The sequence below is a fragment of the Petaurus breviceps genome, unplaced genomic scaffold (genome assembly GCF_028583685.1).
Source record: "Petaurus breviceps papuanus isolate PSGF00001 unplaced genomic scaffold, PetGlider_PUasm1.0 220, whole genome shotgun sequence".
Classification (NCBI taxonomy): domain Eukaryota; kingdom Metazoa; phylum Chordata; class Mammalia; order Diprotodontia; family Petauridae; genus Petaurus; species Petaurus breviceps.
The window spans coordinates 104,423-123,585 of record NW_027185876.1 but is presented as its reverse complement, the minus strand read 5'-3'; the positions used below and the strand labels follow the sequence as shown (position 1 = coordinate 123,585).

Genomic DNA, 19,163 nt, shown 5'->3' with positions numbered 1-19,163 from the left:
TCAACTGAGATAATATATGTAAATCATTTTGTAATACTTAAAGCATGATATATGTCAGTTACATAAGTATATTGTCTAGATAACTAAAGATTATCCCTTGTAACTACTGAACCTTTTATTTTGGTCATTTTAGATAAGCTGTCTACTATATGACAGACTTTCCAGAAGTAGTAAACAGAGTATGCCAAATATAAATGAACCCTTTCTTCATGGCTCAGTGTCCCTGCTATATTGTGCTGTAAGAGATGTCCTTCATGAATGATGGAGCTGTGTAAGCAGGATTATGTTGAAAACATATGACTGTTAAATATTCAGTATGAGCATTTAAACCTCAGAAACTGGGGAATGGGGCTCAATTTATTGTTTTGTTGGTTGTCTGTACTTTAGGAAATGTCAATAATGCAGAGTAGATTTTGAAAGGTGAGTATATACTTTTTTTTTCCTGCAGAGCCCACTATTGTTGTTAAATATTTACCAGCCCATTCCTATGTATAAGGCCTTTTTTTTTTGTATTCTCAACACTTAGCACAGTCCCTGGCACATAGAAGATACTTGATAAATGCTTCTTGCCTGTTTGCCCTAATTGAATTGTTTCCTCTTCCACAATTCTGTTGGCCTCCGATTATAATAAACATTTATTAAGCATCTTAAAATCTGGTTCTGCTGAATTCCGTGACCTTGGGTTAGTCACCAATTTACCCACCTATAAAATGAGGTTTTTGACTAGGTGAGTTCTCAATTTCCTTCTAGTTCTAAATTTCTCATCCTAAATATCATAAAATTAAATTTCAGAATACTTTGCATATTGTGCCTGGGGATCAGTTCCCAACCTCCTCATTTGATTTGGAGTTAGAGAACTTCTATTCAAATTCTGGCTCTGCAGATGACCACCTGTGTGACTGGTTCTAGCCTAAATCAATATAATCACAGACTTTTAAGAGGGGACAAACCAGGAAATTTTAGTTATCTGGAAAAATCATGTATAATGAAAAACTCCATTCAGTGAAAATGCTGATTAAATTAGACATTACTGTAGCATTGTTATTGCAATTGTTCATTCCATTTAAAAAATTAAGTCCCTTATCATAAAATAGTCTTTGGAGAACAACACAAAGGAAAAATCAAAGCAGTTAAAATATTAAAGAAATTATAAGAAAGTAACAGTGATTATAAAGTTAAATTAAATTGTTGAAAAATTTTATCAAACCAATCTTGAAGTAATTACTTAAATCAGCCCTGCACAACTTGTGGCCTATGAGCCACTTGTGGCAGGCCAAAGGATTTTGGGTGGCTTGTGATAAATGTAGAGGAAAACATACTTTGTATGTAAAGGAAATCCTTTGCTGTCCTGCAAGTTGTGCAGGCCTGACTTAAATAATATGGACTGAATTCCAAAGATGGGAGTGTTTGATGGAAAATAACCTGTCTCTACTCCAATGACTGCTTGACAAGGGATTCAAAATGGTGATTAGAATGGGATGAGGAATATAGCTTGGGAAACCAGTATTTCTTTTTGTTTTGTTTTGTTTCATTGCATATTTATTTATTTTGTTAAATAGCTCCCAATTAAATGTAATTAATTTAATATTTTCCCCAAATTACATGTAAAAACAATTTTTAACATTTGTTTTACAATTTTTATTTCCGAATTCTTTCCTTCCCTCCTCCCCCCCCTTCATTGAGAAGGCAAGCAGTTTGATATAGGTTATACATATGCAGTCATGCAAAACATATTTCCATGTTAGTCATATTGTGAAAGAAAATACAGACCTCCCCCCCCCCCAAAAAAAAACAACTAAGAAAAATAAAGAAAACATGCTTCAATCTGGATTCAAACTCTATCAGTTCTTTCTTTGGGGATGGATAGAATTTTTCATTGTAAGTCTTTTTTTTTTTTTTAAGCGATCGGGGTTAAGTAACTTGCTCAAGGTTACACGGCCAGGTGTTTCTGGGTGGGTGCTAAATGTCTGAGCCCGGGATTCGATCTCCAGGTCTTCTCAACACTGGAGCCAGTGCTCTTACTCGCTGTGCTACCTGGCCACCCCTCATTGTAAGTCTTTCAGAATTGTATTGGATCATTGTACTGCTGAGAATAGCTAAGTCAATCACATTTGATCATCATACAATATTGCTGTTACTGTATACAATGTTCTTCTGATTCTACTCATTTCACTTTGTATCAGTTCACGTAAGTCTTTCTAGGTTTGGAAGCTAGTATTTTAATTCAAAAAATTCACTAAGTGCCAACTATGTGCAAAGCCTTGTGAAAAAAGCCTTGTAAAAAAAATTATCAGAAATTGCTCTTCTGAAGACTATGGTTCCTTCAGAATTGCATTTATGATTAAATAGCCATCTGTATAAGATGCAGTTCTAGGCACTGCTCATTATTTAAACTAAAAAGTGATAGTGTGAAAAAAAATTGAAAGCATCTTTACAAATACCTTTTGTAATCCCAGTGTAAAAATGTAAAATTCCAAAGACTTTAAGGAACATAAGGATAATTAAGGTAAAATTAATAATAAATGACCTTAGATCAAGGGATTCGACTAGATCAAAGATACTTAACTCTAGGGTTTGTAAAGTGTTATACATACATATATACATATACACATGGACATACATGTATATATTGTGATAGATGTATTTCAATATAACTGGTTTCCTTGGCAATAATATATATTTTTTTATTTTATACTTTTAAGCACGTTCTTCTGAGAAGGGGTCCAAAGGCTTCCCCAGAGAGCTGCCAATGAGAGGGGCCGGGACACAAATAAGTCTAAACTAGACGGTCTTTAAAGGCTCTTTTCTGCCTCTTATAAGATAGTAAAAATATGATTTCAGTAAAAATCTTATTTGACTTAAACTGTATGTTTGGATTCAATTATTTTTATCATGTGAATATGTGGCATTAGTTTTCCTTTTATGATTTTTGTAAACTGCAGTTGTGACTTTGTTGGGGAGGGAAATTCCTAAGAAGAAACTCTTCTTGATGTGAATCAATAGTCCTTGGCAGTTTCTATAGTCCTTGGGGGTTGCCTAGGGTACAGACAGGGTAACTGACTTGCCCACAGGCACAGAGTTTCACTTCTGTCAGAAGGAGAACTCAAACCCAGGTCTTTCTGACTCCAAGGATGACTTTCTATCCACTACACTATACCATCTCCTAGGTTTATTTAACAGCCACAAAAAGCATTTCTTCATTTGGATTATCATCAATATAGTATACATACAAAAGACTAAGTAAGTGACAGTAGTGCCCTATTCTGACATTCCTGTACATAGAACATGTGTTGCATACACATAATTATGTATGTGAACACAGATAGATATGTATACAAATATATGCACATTTATGCTTACATATAAACACATACATATAAAACATGTAAGCATACACTCATATTGAGAGTACATCCCCAAAACTGTACTGAACATTTGCCATCAGTAAAACTGCCAGTGATAGCCTTAATACAGTCATTTAAAAGTGTGCAGATGATATAAGGGTCTGAAATATAATGACCCCTTTTTGCCTGGGTGCCTTTGGGTGGCATCTGCTGGCCAGAAGTACACACCCTTAGCAATCTTCATGGACACTACTGTCTCCATGAAATGTAACAAAGACATTCTTCTTTTGAGGTAAGAGAGCTGTACAAGGACGACTTGTAGTTTTCTATATTTGATTTTTTCTATGTAATTAATGCTGCTGCCAGAATATATTTTAGAATTTGAATAACAACATATTTGGGGATGGAGATACTGTTTGTGAAGGAAATGGAGAGGCAGGAAAATGGCACTCGTGCCCTTTGAACTGTATGCGGCCACTGACCCTGTTAAATTCCTTTGGCTCCTGTGACCCTGTATTATTGCAGGGGGGGGTCTTCTTTTGTTTCCTTGGCTAATTTCTCTTCCTAAATACAGGAGTCCCACTCAGCCCTCTTCTCTTATCACCCTTTCCCTTAGCCAACTCCCATATGTCTAAAACTTTGACTATTCCTTTATGCAACTAATTCCCAAATTTGTAGTGTCTGGTAAGAAATTTCTAATTCTGGAGTCTCACAATCAGAGCTGCAGGAGAAAGTTTTGTGCCTGGGACAAGAAGGAGAGGGAAGGTAGGTTACTAAGGGCCAGGCCTTTGTGAGATTTTTTAGACTGCTGTCATGAGGGGAAAGTGTCTCTACTGCTCAGATTCAGATTGGCAGTGAAGAAGAAGCCACTGGGAGTACTGCCCACATTCTCTAAATTATCCAGACTGGAACAAAGCTCTTGGAGATCAGTCCTAGTTATGACTTTGCCCACTAGCATCTCAAACTCAGGGTGGTTAAAGCTTAGACTAGTATTCCTGCAATCTGTCTCCTTGCTGTTAATTCTGATATTTTTATTATTTTCCCACCAATCCTGCCACTCTCCCATCAGGTCCACTTCTCCTTTCAGAATGTCTCTCAAATCCATTCCATCTTCTGTATTCCCACTGTTACTGGCCTAGCCAACGCCCTGTTCTCCTGCATCTACAGGAGTTTTTTTTTTTTTTTTGCTTTTTGGAGGGGCAATTGGGGTTAAGTGACTTGCACAAGGTCACATGGCTAGTCTTTTGTGTTAAGTGTCTGACGCTGGATTTGAACTCAGATCCTCCTGACTCCAGGGCCAGTGCTCTATTTACTGTGCCACCTAGCCACCCTGCTACAGGAGTTTCTTAACAATTCTCCCTGCCTCTGACCCATCCAGAACATCATTGTCAGACTAATCTTCCTCAAGCATGGGTCTAATCAGGCCACACCTTTGTTTAAAAAACAAAAACAAAAACAAAACCACAACAAACAACCTTCCATAGTTGGGCACAAAGTGGACCTAGAGCTGGTTTCTGAGGCAGGAAGGCCCCCATACTGTGTCTGTGTGTCTTGGGCCTTATCCTCTTGGTTCTCCCAGCTACAGGTGCTAGAACAGCTGCTGGTCTACATTAGTGGAGGAAGTTTCCAGATTGGGCATTCCCTATACGAAAAAGATCATAGGTGCAGTCTATAAAAAGAGCTCATCACTACTTGGTGGCTTCTGGACTCTTCTTCCTGGGATTCAAGTCTTCCCGTGATCTGACTCCAATCTAGCTTTTAAGCCAGCGCAGAGAGCTCACTGTTCAGTTACCTTATCATACCAAACCCTTCCCTGCTGCAGTGTGTGGGACCTGGAGCCAAAGGCTCTACCAGGTGCCTACTCCCTGTGTGGTACTGTCTCTGTGGCTCAGTTTCTTCATCTGTAAAATGAAGGGGTTTCACCACATGACTCTGAGGTCCCTTGTAGCTCTAAGTGTATGACCCTTCTACCTTTACTCAGATTGGTCCTTATACCTGGGGTGTCTTTCTCATAATCTCAGCTTATCAAAATTCTACTCATTTTTAAATCCTAGCCCCAAGGTGGCCCCCCCACAGAAATGACCAAGCTTGACTCTGAACTTTGATAGTATAGTTTTATAGTATTTTGTTTGTAGCTTGTTTATGATGTCACCTGGAAAAATCAGAATTTCTGTGCCTGTTTGATCTCTTCTACATGATGTTGAGCTGCCTGCGGGTGGGGACCATGTCTTATCATAGTATCCTAGGTCCAGGGCAGAGGGGTCAAACACATGACCCAATGCATCTTGGAACACCCTAGAGTTCAGTCTGAACCAGATTAAAATGTAATTGGGAAACACTTAACTGAATAAATATAAATACAATAGAAGATAATGTTCACATGTGGTTTTCTAAGTTAATATGTAACCTGAAAGATCCTTATGAGCCACTTAATGGCCCCCATTTCTATTTGAGTTTGACACCACTTGTCTATGGTAAGAGAGGAGCTCAGAGGCCATCTACTCAACCCCCTCATCTTATAAAGAAATTGAAGCCTAAGGAGGTGAAATGACTTCCCCACGGTCACAGGGCTGGTATACATCAGAGGCAGGATCTGAACTCAGGTCCTGAGCCACTGCCTCCCTGAGGCACTTGTTTTCATATTCCTCATAGTACTCACTGCAGTGCTTCATGCATAAGGGAACAGTAAGTTATCTGCTGAATGGATAAATTGTCAATGCAACATTAGTCATCAAAAACAATTTAAGTGACAAAGAAAAAGTGAGCCAGAATTGATTCTTCAATATGGTGGCTGTCCCTCAGTTCCCATAATAAAACTGTATTCTGTTACTGTTTTCCTGCAGCGAGTTTCTGTATTGATATACTGTCTTACTATTTTTATATATTTAAAATATCCCAACAGAATATCCACATGCATTATCAGCAGACGGGTACATCTTTTCTTGCTACGCCAAAACACACACCAACTATGTAATTTATAAGTGACCAGTGATACATACAGCAGAGGTAGAAAAATGAAGGCATCTTGAGGCACAAGTTATCTTCAGTAGTTCTGCTTTATTGCTGGGTAAGCAGAGACACCTCTGAATTAAAAACATCTGCATGACAATTCAGAAAAAAGGAAAAAGGGAAAAATTAGTCAACAGCATAAGAAATACCTTAGCAAAGGATAACAGACTGTAATCTTGTATTTTAAACTGAATTTCCATGTCCTCCATGAAATAATCTCTATGTAATGGAATTACCTTGGTAAATTTCTTTCATCTTAAAGCCACAAGCATATATGTTAAAATTTTAAATCCACAGCTCAGGAAGGCAACACTAAATGACATATGACAACATTAAATTATCACAAATAAAATTTCTTTCTTCTAACATGGGTAAAATCCAGGCTTTTTAAATCTAGGGACTGCTCAACGCATAGCGGTGTTTATGCATCAGTTCTTGTTTCAAATGCAACCCATATCGGCAGTATATAAAGGTATTACAAACGAATGGCTATTCGGAAACTTATATGGAAAGAGCTGGTTGTCTCTAAACAAAATCACAGAGAGCAGGTCATCTCGAGGAAGAGCCTAGGAACAAATTAAGAACACATGATGAACTTGCTTTCTCATTGTGAGGTGATCATGATCAGACATGTGATCACAATACTTAGGAGCTCAAGTAATGTAAAGTTGAATTATTACTTTGCCGATTTAGAAGAAGAAAACTAGAATTCCTGGCTATGTGGTCACAAAATAAGATTTCCCATCAAGTGTAAATCTGACAGCATTGCACTCTCAGTTAAATGGGCTAGTGCATCTGAGCATTATATTCCCTGGGTTTTCAGGACTGAACGACAGAAAACAAACTGGGCGCTCCAAAAGAACCTGTGATACCACTGCTGCTATTTCTTGTTCCATCACTTCAGTTGTGTCTGACTTTTCATGACCCCATTTGGGTTGGTTTGTTTGTTTTTGGCAAAGATAGTGGAGTGGTTTGCCATTTCCTTCTCCAAGATTACAGATGAGGAAACTGAGGTAAAGAGGTAAAGTGACTTGCCCCGAGTCACATAGCTAGCAAGTGTCTGAGGCTGGATTTGAACTCAATGAGGATGAGTCTTCCTAACTGTAGGCCCAGCACTCTATGCACTATGGTGCCACCTAGCTAACCTGTGCTGCTATTATAAGATGGAAAAATAAAAGTTTTTGTGATCAATTCTATTCATGTATGATTTGGACTTACTAACATGGTCCATTCTAACTCTTGAGATACTGTGAAAAATGATTTGCATCCAACTCCACCTTAGTTCAGGCCCTCATCACCCTGGATAGGAGCAGTTGCCCTCTAGCTAGTCCCTCCACTGCAGTCTATTCTGCCACACAGTTGCCAGTGTGATTTTCCTTAAGTGTAAATATAATCTTGTCATTCCTCTCCTCCACAAAATCCAGTGGTTCCTTATTGCCTCTAAGATAAAATATAAAATTAAAAACCTTTTACAACCTCACTCTGACCAATCTTTCCAGCCTCATTATACAGTGCTCTGCTTCCTGGAATGCTCTGGTCCTGATACTAGTCTTCTCTGTGTTTCATAACTCTTCACTCCATCTACCATCTGTATTTCTTTGCACTGATGGTCACCTATGCCTAGAATGCCCTCCTTCATCATCTTTAATGTTTGGAATTCCCTAAGCATGACCTCATTCAAGAGGCTTTTCCTGATGTCCTCTTAGTAAGTGATCTCTTGTGGATAGTCTTTATGTATTTTTTTTTTTGCTTTTTGGAGGGGAGAAGGTAGGGCAATTGGGGTTAATGCCTAAGGTCAAATGGCTAGTTTTGGGTTAAGTAAGTGTCTGAGGCTGGATTTGAACTCAGGTCCTCCTGACTCCAGGACCAGTGCCCTATTCACTGTGCCACTTAGCCACCCCCGTCTGTATGTATTTTTCTGTGAATATGTTGAATCACAACAGAAAAAAGCTCCTTGAGGGCCAGAGCTTATTGTTTTCCTTTTATTTGTATCCTCAGTGCCTAAAAGTACAACATGCATACACACTAATATGTATGTTTGTATAGTTTTGTTTTACAAGCCTTCTTTCAAAATTATAAGAATATTTGAATACTTCCCCTTGTCTTCTACCCTTGAATCAGGAATGTCTTCTCACTTTCTCTACTCTTCCCTTTCCTGTGAAAGGTGCTGCAAAATGTTGCTTATTGATGGGCTGTGACCCTGAAATGTTATAAAATAAAAAATGTGTGGTAGGAAGTTGAAATCAGCTGTTTTCTTAGCATACTAGTAAATGTCTTTGCATTTAATTTGGCTTTCCTCTGTTTGAACTGCAATAACTAGGGGCTGACTCTCCTAAGAGGTTATATTCAGTTTGGTTGTGAGAATTTCCTAACAATTTGGTGTCAGAAATGGGATAACTGAGACTCTCTCGGAGGTAATAGAATGATCAGACACCTGGGATAGCTGGGGCACACACAGGTGTAATGTAATGCCAAGGAAAGGCAACTTCCCAAGGTTCAAAATACCAGCATAGGTGCTCTCCATTTTATTCAGTGACCAAGTAAGAACAGAGAAGGTCAAAACATGACATCATTCAAAATACAGCATTTACTAAGTGTGATTAAATAATCTCCAAGTACTACCCCACCCCAGGACCTTCCAATCATTCAATCAATTACAAAGTCCCTGTTCTAAATACTACTCCACCCTTAGGCTGTACCTTCATTTAGTCCACCACAAAGCCCTCTTCTCAAATGGAGATTAGTTTCCAAACATAAGTAAAGTACCTTCATTTGTTCAATCACAGAGCACAAAAAGGTCAAAAGTTCCCCACCCCTGGATCACAATTGAATCTACCCCAGAGTTACATCAAGTTTAAGCACAGCACTTAATACCCAAATGGAGGTCTGTAAGGGTTATGGGATTTAAAGATCTTCCATGCCCCGTTGGACTTGCTGACGTAGCAGGAAGGGGCGGAGCAAGAGGAAGCAGAAGCCAAGCTAGCGTTCCTGCGGTGGCTGGCAGTGGTGGCGACGGCGGCAGCAGCAGCAGAGGCAGCAGCAGCGCAAAGCCCTTTTTGACTTAGCCAGAATTTCTGCTAAGGACTCCTGCTGAGGACTGCCAGGGGCCGGAGCTGCTGGGAGCACGCTTCCCGGACGCTGGGTGGTTGCTGTGAGTGGGGAGAGGAGGACCTTTGCCTGAGGTAGCCTGTTCTGTTTTAAAGGCTTGAAAATGTGGGTGCTTTCTACATTATCTACCTGTGCCAATATCATAACTACTCTGATGGCTTTCACTTTCTGGTTTTGGGACTCAGTCTTTTGGTATCTTAATAAATTTTCTAGTTTATTTCCCCATATGGCAAGCATGACGTATTTTGTAATGGATAATTATATCAGCATATTTGTAATCTCCATAGGTATTGTGAATATGGCATTGCTGATATAAGGTCTTTTCTTCATCTTGACACGAGGCAAGTTCTCAGCAATCTTAGTTCCTGGGGAGACAAGGCTTAGCAAGGCCACAAGATACATTGCCAGTCCCTTCATTAATTCATCCTCTGTCTGTAGAACAGTCCTAGAACCCCTGAAAACATTAGCAAAACCCTCTCCCAGGATTTCTGTAAACATACAACAAGAAAATCCTTCTTCAGGGCTTCTGAACCAACAGAAAGGTTCCCAGACCCCTGCAACAACAGTACTGTCCTTCACCAGTGGACAGTATTCATTCTGTCTGCAGGACAGTCTCCAGACCCCTGCAACAACAGCACTACCCTTCACCAGTGGACAGTATTCACTCTCTGTCTGCAGGACAGTCTCAGTAGCTCTGAACCAACAGAAAGGTTCCCAGACCCCTGCAACAACAGCACTGTCCTTCACCAGTGGACAGCATTCACTCTCTGTCTGCAGGACAGTCTCAGGGCTTCTCAACCAAAATCCAGGTTCCAGGACTTCTTCAACAACAGGACTGTCTTTCACCAGTGGACAAATCTGGCAAAACAACATCAAAACAGACAGACAAAGTACCAGCAAAACAGCCATGTCTCCTCAGTCCTTGGCAGCTCAGGGGGCAGGTCTCAAAAGTCCAGGGCAATTCAAAGTGGCCCCCAGCAATTCTCTCAGTCTCTGTCTCTGCCTCCACGAGGTGCTGCTTCCAAAATGTTCCTCTGCCTCTCTCTTGTCTCTCTAAATCTACGTCACCAGCTCCTCCCAGTTCAGGACTCTCTTTTCACATCAACAAGTCCATCCCACAGGTGGGATTAACAAGCTCTGGGTTTTAATACAATCAGTTTGAAAACCAAGCCAATACAGGGGAATCTTTAATTGCCATTACTATCACAACAGGGCAAACATTTTGCCCATGTTAATTTCCTCAAGGTGGTGTGTGTTCTTTTCCTACTCATTGGACATAAGAGTCACTTTCCTTAAATTTCTTTTGTCTGAAGAAGAGCAGAGTGAAAGACATATAAAAAGTCATGGAAACTTCTGGAGTTCTCAGTCCAAAAACAGTAAGAAGGTAGGAAAACTGGTCAGAAGGAGATTATAGGGGTCCCTTTGCTGGCACTGGGTGCAGGACTCTTGTACATTGCCCATACTTAGATCTGGGTTGCAGACCCAAAGTGAGGAAGAGCATTAGTACATCAGACCTCGTGGCCACAGAGTCATAGTTGCATGGTAAAAAAAGAGTAATTATGGAGGGGGAGGAGTCAAGATGGCAGAATAGATGCAGGACCTCCATGTGGCTCCGGCTTCCACCTTCCCCAATTTATGTAAAAGGGGACTCTGAACAAACATTGGAGTTACAGAACCCACAAAATGACACAGAGAAGCTAACCTCCTGCTGAGGACAGCCTGGCAGGCTGGCTGGCAGTACTCTGAGCTGAGCCCATTCCACGCCCGAGGTTTTAGCCCCAGGGCAGGCCTGACCAGCCACCAGTCAGAGGGACTCCAGATCACCATCAGTTGTGGCCATTTCCAGATTTATCAACACATAGATGCAAAGGACAAAGTGAGAGGTCAGTGCAGTGTGGACTTTGGGACCAGTAGTTGGGAGAGCATCAGTTTTGCCCCCAGGGCAAGAAGCCGCCGAGACACCTTGGCTCAGCCCACGTGATGCTGCAGCTTCAGCTCCTGGCCTGCAGAGTGTAGGGGGACCAAGCACCAGTCTGAGGGGTAAATGCTCTTGCTTTTACCTGCTTGGATCTGGATTGCAGTCTAAGATGGAGGTCCTGGAGTTTGTGACCAGCTTGACAGACTGTGTGGAAGCCTCAGAGAGGGCACTCATCTAATACCTTCGGCAGCTGAGAAAACCCCAGTGTTTGGGACAAAAGCTCCCCTGTCTGGTAGCAGAGTCCTACTGTGGCAAAAAGCCCCAAAATCAAGCAATTGAGTGGCAAAATGAGCAGGCAAAGGAAACAAAGCAGACAGAAGATTCCAACATTACACTCCTATTTTGGGGATAAATAGGAGCAAAGCATGGAACAGGAGGAAAACAGTGAAGTCAGAACTGCACCAAAAGCTTCAAAGGAAAATATAAGCTGGTTACAGGCCATAGAGGACCTTAAGAAGCAGATAAGAGAAGTGGAGGAAAAATTGGGAAGAGAAATGAGAACAATGCAAGAAAATTATGAAATGAGAGTCAACAGCCTGACTGAGGAAAATAATACCTTAAAAAACAGACTGACTCAAATGGCAAAGGAGGCTCAAAAAGGCAATGAGGAGAAGAGTGCCTTAAAAGGCCAAATTTGCCAGATGGAAAAAGAATCTCAAAAGCTCAATGAGGAGAATCATTCCCTCAGATTTAAAACGGAGCAAAGGGAAGCTAATGACTTTATGAGAAATCAAGATGCTGTTAAACAGATCCAAACAAACGAAAGAATAGAAGTCAACGTGAAATATCTCATGGGAAAAACCACTGACCTGGAAAATAGATCCAGGAGAGATCATTTAAAAATTATTGGACTACCTGAAAACCATGATGAAAGAAAGAACCTAGAAATCATCCTCCAAGAAATTCTCAAGGAAAATTGCCCTGATGTTTTAGAACCAGAAGGCAAAATAGAGGTTGAAAGAATCTACCAATCACCTTCTAAAAAAGATCCCAAAAAGAAAACTCCTAGGAATATTATAGTCAGGTTCCAAAATTCCCAGATCAAGGAGAGAATATTATAAGCAGCCAGGAAGACACAATTTGAATATTGTGGAAACAAAATTAGTATAACACAGGATTCTACACTGAGGGATTGAAGGGCCTGGAATATGATATTCCAGAGGGTAGAGGAGCTGGGATTAAAACCAAGAATCACCCACCCAGCAAAACTGAGCATCATCTTTCAGGGGAAAATATGGTCATTCAGTAGAATAGAGGACTTTCAAGCATTCTTGTGGAAAAAACCAGAGTTGAACAGAAAATTTGACATTCAGATACAAGAAACAAGAGAAGCTTGAAAAGGTAAACAGGGAAAAGAAATCGTAAGCCACTTATCAAAGTTGAAGTATTAACATTCCTCCATGGAAAAATGATAATTATAACTGATGAAACTATTTTCATTTTGAGAAAAGAAAAAGAAAATATACACATGTATGTATATTTCTATTCCCTTCATATATATATATATATGTCTATATCGGAGGGTATACGGGCATATGAATACATATGTGAATGTGTGTATATATGTTTACACGTATACATAGATATAGGGCACAGGACCAAGTTAATAGGAAGGGATGATACTTAAAAGGTGAAATTAAGAGGAGAAAGGAATATAATGAGAGGAGATGGAGAGAAACAGAATTGGGCAAACTATCTCATATAGGAGAGGCAAGGGAAAATGGTTACAATGGAGGGGAAGAACAGGAAGGCAAAAGGGAATGGGTCAACCTTATTCTCATTGAATTTGGCTTGGGGAGGGAATGACATATACACTAAATAGGGTATCTCACCCCACAGGAGAATAGGGAGGAAGGGGATGAGAGGGGAGACGATGGAAGGGAGGGCAGGATGGGGGGGGAGGGAAGTTGGAGGCACTCACTTTTGAAAAGGTACGGGATCAAAGTAGAGAATAGAACAAGTGTGAGGTGGGATAGGAGGGAGGGAAATATAGTCAGTCTTTTACAATATATCTTCTATGTTAATGTTTTGCATTAGCTACACATGTACAACCTATACTGAACTGATTATCTTCCCAGTAAGGGTGTGTGACAAGGGAGGAAGGGATTGAATCTGGAATTCAAAGTTTTAAAATAAAATGTTTAAAATTTTATATATATATATATATATATATATATATATATATATATATATATATATATATATATACAGAGAGAGAGAGAGAGAGAGAGAGAGAGAGAGAGGTTATCCAACAGATAATCAACAGTCAATCTATACTGTGGACTGAGTACTCTGTTAACATATTCTAAAATTTATTTTGACAAGTAAAAAACTTAAAATACTAACTAAAGATTATAGCAGATAGATTTTATATATAAAGTTTCCAAATGGCTTTACAGATATTATCTTTGATCTTCACAACGACTCTGAGATGTTACCACCATTTTACAGATAAGAAACTAGGGCAGGCAGAGGTTAAGTGACTGAAGGGTTAATGGAATATAGAGATTTTCCCCATACATATGTTCCTTTTTTTTCCTCCTTGGAACATGGGTCACATTCCCAAGTCTAAAGGTGCACAGGTATTTTGCCTTATCAATCATGGATGTCTTACTCTTTAGAACTCTGGCCCGGTTCACAGCTGGAACACATCCTATGCTGAGTCACATATAGCCAATTAGGCATTGAGTCATGTAGCCTTTCTGAATCCTTTGACATTGAGTCAATCAAGTGCTGGGTCATGTAGGCTTTAATGCCTTTCTGCATCACAGTCATGTAAAGCCACACACAAGCAGCTTTCCAGAGGACTACTGCTGTAAACAGCTTTCAAGGTTCTGATTACATAGTATAGTGAACACTCTAGTCAATAACAAATCAGAGCAAAAAATTCACAGAAAATCAAGGTACAGCATTCATAATATTACAACTTATCACAGAAAATCAAAATACAGCATTCACAACAACTTATCACCAAAATAGCCACATAGTTTTCACCACAGTGGTCACATAGTTTTGAACAAAGCACAATCATTTAGTCAATCAATCATTTAGTACCTTAATCATTCAATCATCATTAAGGAAGCTTGCCTCCTTAAGGGACACAAAATACAAAAGTCAAAGTACTCCACCCCTGGGTAGTACATTCATGTAATCCATCACAGAGTCCTTAATTCAATCACAAATAAATTACAATTCCATCAGTCACTACTGAACAGAAAATAAAACAATTCAGCAGACAGGGCTTCCAGCTGTCTGATCATTACATCCATACTGTGTGGGGTACCATGACCCTAACCCAAATTGACTACTTGGAGACCTCAAAGTGAAGATAGGAAGTTTTTTTAGAATCTCTCAAGAAGTGGGCAGCCCTGTCACTGGAATAATGCCCATGAGAGGAGGCCACCATACACAGGCTAAAGCTGGGTTAAATAAGCAAGGGTTACATGCCCCTCCCAAACATTAACATAATTATTACTAATGAGACTCTAATTTTGTTAGATAATATACATAATGCATTAGATCCATTACACAAGTGCAGTATATGGGCCTGAGTGCCTCAAGGCCACTGTCTGTTTCCTGATTGGTCAAATCCACCTGCTGCTGCCAGCTCCTTCCATTCTACATTATTTCATTTTAGTATTATCTAGGAGTTTTCTGAGAACTGGGGACTTAACTTCTTCCCAAGGCTACTGCCTCAACTCTCCCAAGGCTACTGTCTGGTACTCTTTATCAGTAGTCTTGTTCAGCAATTCTTGCAGTTCTACTGTGTTTCCCCAATAATAAGACCTATCCCGAAAATAAGCCCTCCCCTTACTGTGTAAGATTCCTCTAAAATAAGCCCTCCCCCGAAAATAAGCCCTATTGAGATTGCTATTGTAGTGAAGGTGATCCCTTGCGCTACACGCTACATTACGGTACCCTCTGTATGCACCGTCCCCCCCCCTGTGAAACGCACGCCGCGCTCCAAGCTGCATCCAATCAGAGCTGCAGCAGTGAGCGCATCATCCTGTTCTTCCCCAGTGATTTGCTTATTGAATAAAGGTACATTTTTTTGTTCACATTTACCTGTTTATTAAAATTGCTGTCAATGTTCATTAAAATAAGCCCTCCCCTGAAAATAAGCCCTCTGGTGTTTTTCTGTCCAAAAAAAAAATAATAAGACAGTGTCTTATTATAGGGGAAACACGGTATGGAAACTTAGCTCTTTTATGGTAAGCTGGGTGAGAAGGGCTGACTAGAATAGAGCAACTACAGAAAGATTTCTAAAGTTTCAAAGTCACATAATCTCTAGAAAATGGAAACTTAGGCCTAAGGACTTACTTACTTTAGCAGATAGTCTCTGAGAAACCACACTTTTACCTTTCCCATACAATACCTAGAGAGGGAAGCACCAACATCTTGGTTTTCAAATCCAGAGGGCTCAACAGCCACTCAGAGTGTCATCTGGCTAAATCACACAACTCTTCCCAAAGTGAGCCCCAAAGCAAAACATCACATCAAAGTCAGTCACTACTCAGTTTTCATGGAGACATCTTGTTGATCCGAGGTAGGCTCTCAGATTCCCTGGATCCCCTTCCATGGTCCTAGCTGCTATCTGGAGTCACCACACTGTCACCTGGGTTCAGTGGCAGACAGCTCCCAGTTTCTTGTCCAGCTCTCCATGCAGTTCCTATTCCATGCTTAAGCTCACAGTATCCAGTCCACCTTAAATCCTTCACAGTCTCTGTTCCTGGGAAATTAAGGCTTAACAAAGTCACAAAGAGGCTCATATAAAGTACTGTCTTCAAAGTCATACTTCCTCAGTCTTTGGCACCTCCAACTGGTCCTTGGAAGTCTTTAACAGTTCCCAGGAGAAGCTGGTAGCTCCCCAGCAGAAGCTCCAGCTGGTTCCCACAATCAAAATCATTCTCTCCATCCTGGGCCTTTCCTCTTCAGCATCCCTGGCAACAGTGGCTTCTGCCTCCACGAAGCTCATCCCACAAAGTTCTGACTCTCCTTCTCTGGGGCTTTTCCTTATATTCAGTATTGCTCCTCCCTTTTCAGCCCCTTCCTGTTACATCAGTAACAGAAGTTCATACCTTCTGCTTCTTTAACAGAGGCTTAATTTGAAGTAGGTGCTAAGTACTTCTTAGCTTTCCAATACAAAGGGATCTTTAAATTTCATTACTATTACATTCTGCACTGAGCCAATCAGGTGCCAAGTCTTTGTTTGAAAACTATATATACTCTGGAGGATTGTTATTGCCTTGGGACTTGCTTATGGGAAAGACTGTTTCACCTGAGAAGTTTTTGATTTCCTGGATTAGAGTAGACTTTATCAAGGCACTGTGAGAACTCAGATGTTGGTGCTCCCTAGTCTGGTAATATGTGTAAATATTTCTGTTACTCTGTTGAGCTTTGTTTTTTCTTTATTTCCATAATGTTTTGTCTTGTCCTAGTGTGCAGAATAAATGTACTGGTTTAGTTTTGAGTGGAGTGCTTACAATATTCAATTTCATCCTTAAAATACATATGTGTGTGTATTCATAGCAGCTGCTCCTATCAAATTGGCAATATAGTGACTTATTCAGGGTCTCACAGCTGATAATTATATGCAGCTGGATTTGGGATTTGAACTCAGGTCTTCCTGACTCCAGGTCTAGTACTCAGTCCACTGTGGCACTTAATTTTTTGTTATTGTGTAGTAGTTTTTCAGTCATGTCTGACTCTTTGTGACCTCATTTAGGGTTTTCTTGGCAGAGGTACTGCAATAGTTTGTTATTTCCATCTCCAGCTCATTTAACAGATGAGGAAACAAAGGCAAACAGGATCAAAAGACTTGCCCAGGGTCACACAGCTGGTAAGTGTCCGAGGCTAGATTTGAGCTAGAGAAGATGAGTCTACCTGTCTCCAGGCCTGGTACTCTCTCCACTATGCCACCTAGTTGGCCTAGATTTGATAAAACACTATGGCCCAAAGAGATAATATTTTATATTGGAATCTTTTGCTGTGTTCCTCTCACTCTCCAAATTTACCTTCCATCTACGTACTGTGCATTGACTCATCTGTGTACTCCTTATTTCCCTTAGGAGAATCTACACTTGACCTTCTCATGGCAGAGAACGTTCTTCTTATTCCTATGCCCAGCACAATACCTGGCACTTAAGAAGCTGAATAAATTAGGCTCAGTGAAAAAGCCTTTATTAGAATCCTCCTATCATTCCCTCTGTATAGGACTGGAAGCTGAATTCATTAGTAGAGGAACCTCCTGCAGGAGGAAATTCACTCTAACAATGCAAGTTGGAATCTCTGCAATTTATAGTTTTAGAGAGTGACCCTGTGGAGCCAAACTCACACAGAAATAGATCTTGCAAAGAGGCATATTGACTTAGAAAATCACAAATTAACATTTTAATCTGATTCAGGCAAATTTGACCCCTCAGACTTAAGTGCCTTGTCCAGGTCACCTGGTTGCACTTATCTGACACCTTCCTCCCATTCTTACCTAGCCCATAGTCATTGCATGGGCATTGCCTCAAACAAACTGAGACCTGGGAAAGACCTTAATTTAGAGAGGCCAAGGTCAGCCACGGCATCCCCGGCCATCGCCAGTCTTCTTGACTTTTGTCTTGCCATTGGACTTGGATGACTCTGGAGGAGAGAGGCTGACAACTTTTCGCAGCGCTGCCTCACTTAAATCCAATTCACTTGCAAGTCAAGCCCTCCCCCAGGGATGCTCTGGAAGGAGGAAGGACCACAACAACACGCCTACTTACCTTGAGGCTTTCCTAGGGGCAGACAGCTGCTCAGAAGGGGTCAGTAAGCTGGAGTAAGCGGTGTTGGCCGGCGCTGGCCAGGACTTGTACCATCGCAGCCGGGCTGGGTCGCGTTAGCCTCGCAGGACTCGCTCACCGGCTCCTTGCTGCGGAAACACCGTCCATTACCGTCATTGCGAGATTTGCTCGCGCTCCCCCAAGCCCCAAGGGTCCCTGCCAGAGGTCCTGGACATTTCTGACTCGGGGTCGCGCCTCTCCGGACTCCAGCAACGCTGACCTGGGGCAAAACCGGCAGAACGTCGGCTGGCACCAGCCGGCGCTGGGCACAGCGGGCACCCCAAAGACACGTCCAGCCCCCAGGCTTCCGATTCCTTTCCGCCTGCTCCAAAGCAGTTCAGCTCGATCCCCCTTGGGCAGCCGGGGGTGGCGTGAGGTCAGGGAGAGCCCTTGGAGGCCATCTAGTGTCACATCTATCCCTCCAACCCCTCCCGTTTTACAGACGAGTAAACGGAGGCGCAGGGAGCTCAAGTCCCCGGGCCTCCCCTGGGCCTCACTTTCCTCCTCTGATAAAGGAGAGGGGCCCCCTTTTTTGGAGGTCGCACAGCCGGGGGGGGGCGGTTCTTTCAGGACCGGGGTCAGCACCGCTGCTCAGTCAGAGGTGGGCGGTGAGCCCCTTCCCCCCACAGCTGGGCCGGGAATGGGGTAGGGGGCTCTTCTCGCCTCCCCAGGCCGAGGCCTTCTTTGACACTCCCCCCCCCCCGGGGGTCGCTCTTCATCCCCCTACCAACGACTCCAACGCCTCCAAAGCTGCCAGACCTGGACTGTCTGAGGAGGGGCGGGGCCTCACCTGGGATGATAAAGGAGGGGCGGTCCGAGGGGGGTGGGGCTTCATGTGGGGAGGATGGGGGGGGCCCTCCCGCGTGGGGAGGCTAAAGGGGAAGGTCATGGGGGCGGAGCCTCGTGTTGGGA

At 41.7% G+C, this 19,163-nt stretch overlaps 1 protein-coding gene across 1 annotated transcript in view; it reads right to left on the bottom strand.

Moving 5' to 3' along the window:
• KYAT3 (kynurenine aminotransferase 3) overlaps window positions 1-18,915 on the bottom strand; it is a 71,556-nt gene extending 52,641 nt beyond the window's left edge. Inside the window, exons 1-2 of the mRNA XM_069094504.1 lie at window positions 18,195-18,915; window positions 6,344-6,442 (exon numbers count right to left, since the gene is read on the bottom strand). Of these exons, the coding sequence (XP_068950605.1) occupies window positions 6,344-6,442 (99 nt within the window). The 5' untranslated portion in view covers window positions 18,195-18,915. The remainder of the gene's footprint in view (window positions 1-6,343; window positions 6,443-18,194) is intronic.
• Between the last annotated feature and the right edge of the window lie 248 nt (window positions 18,916-19,163).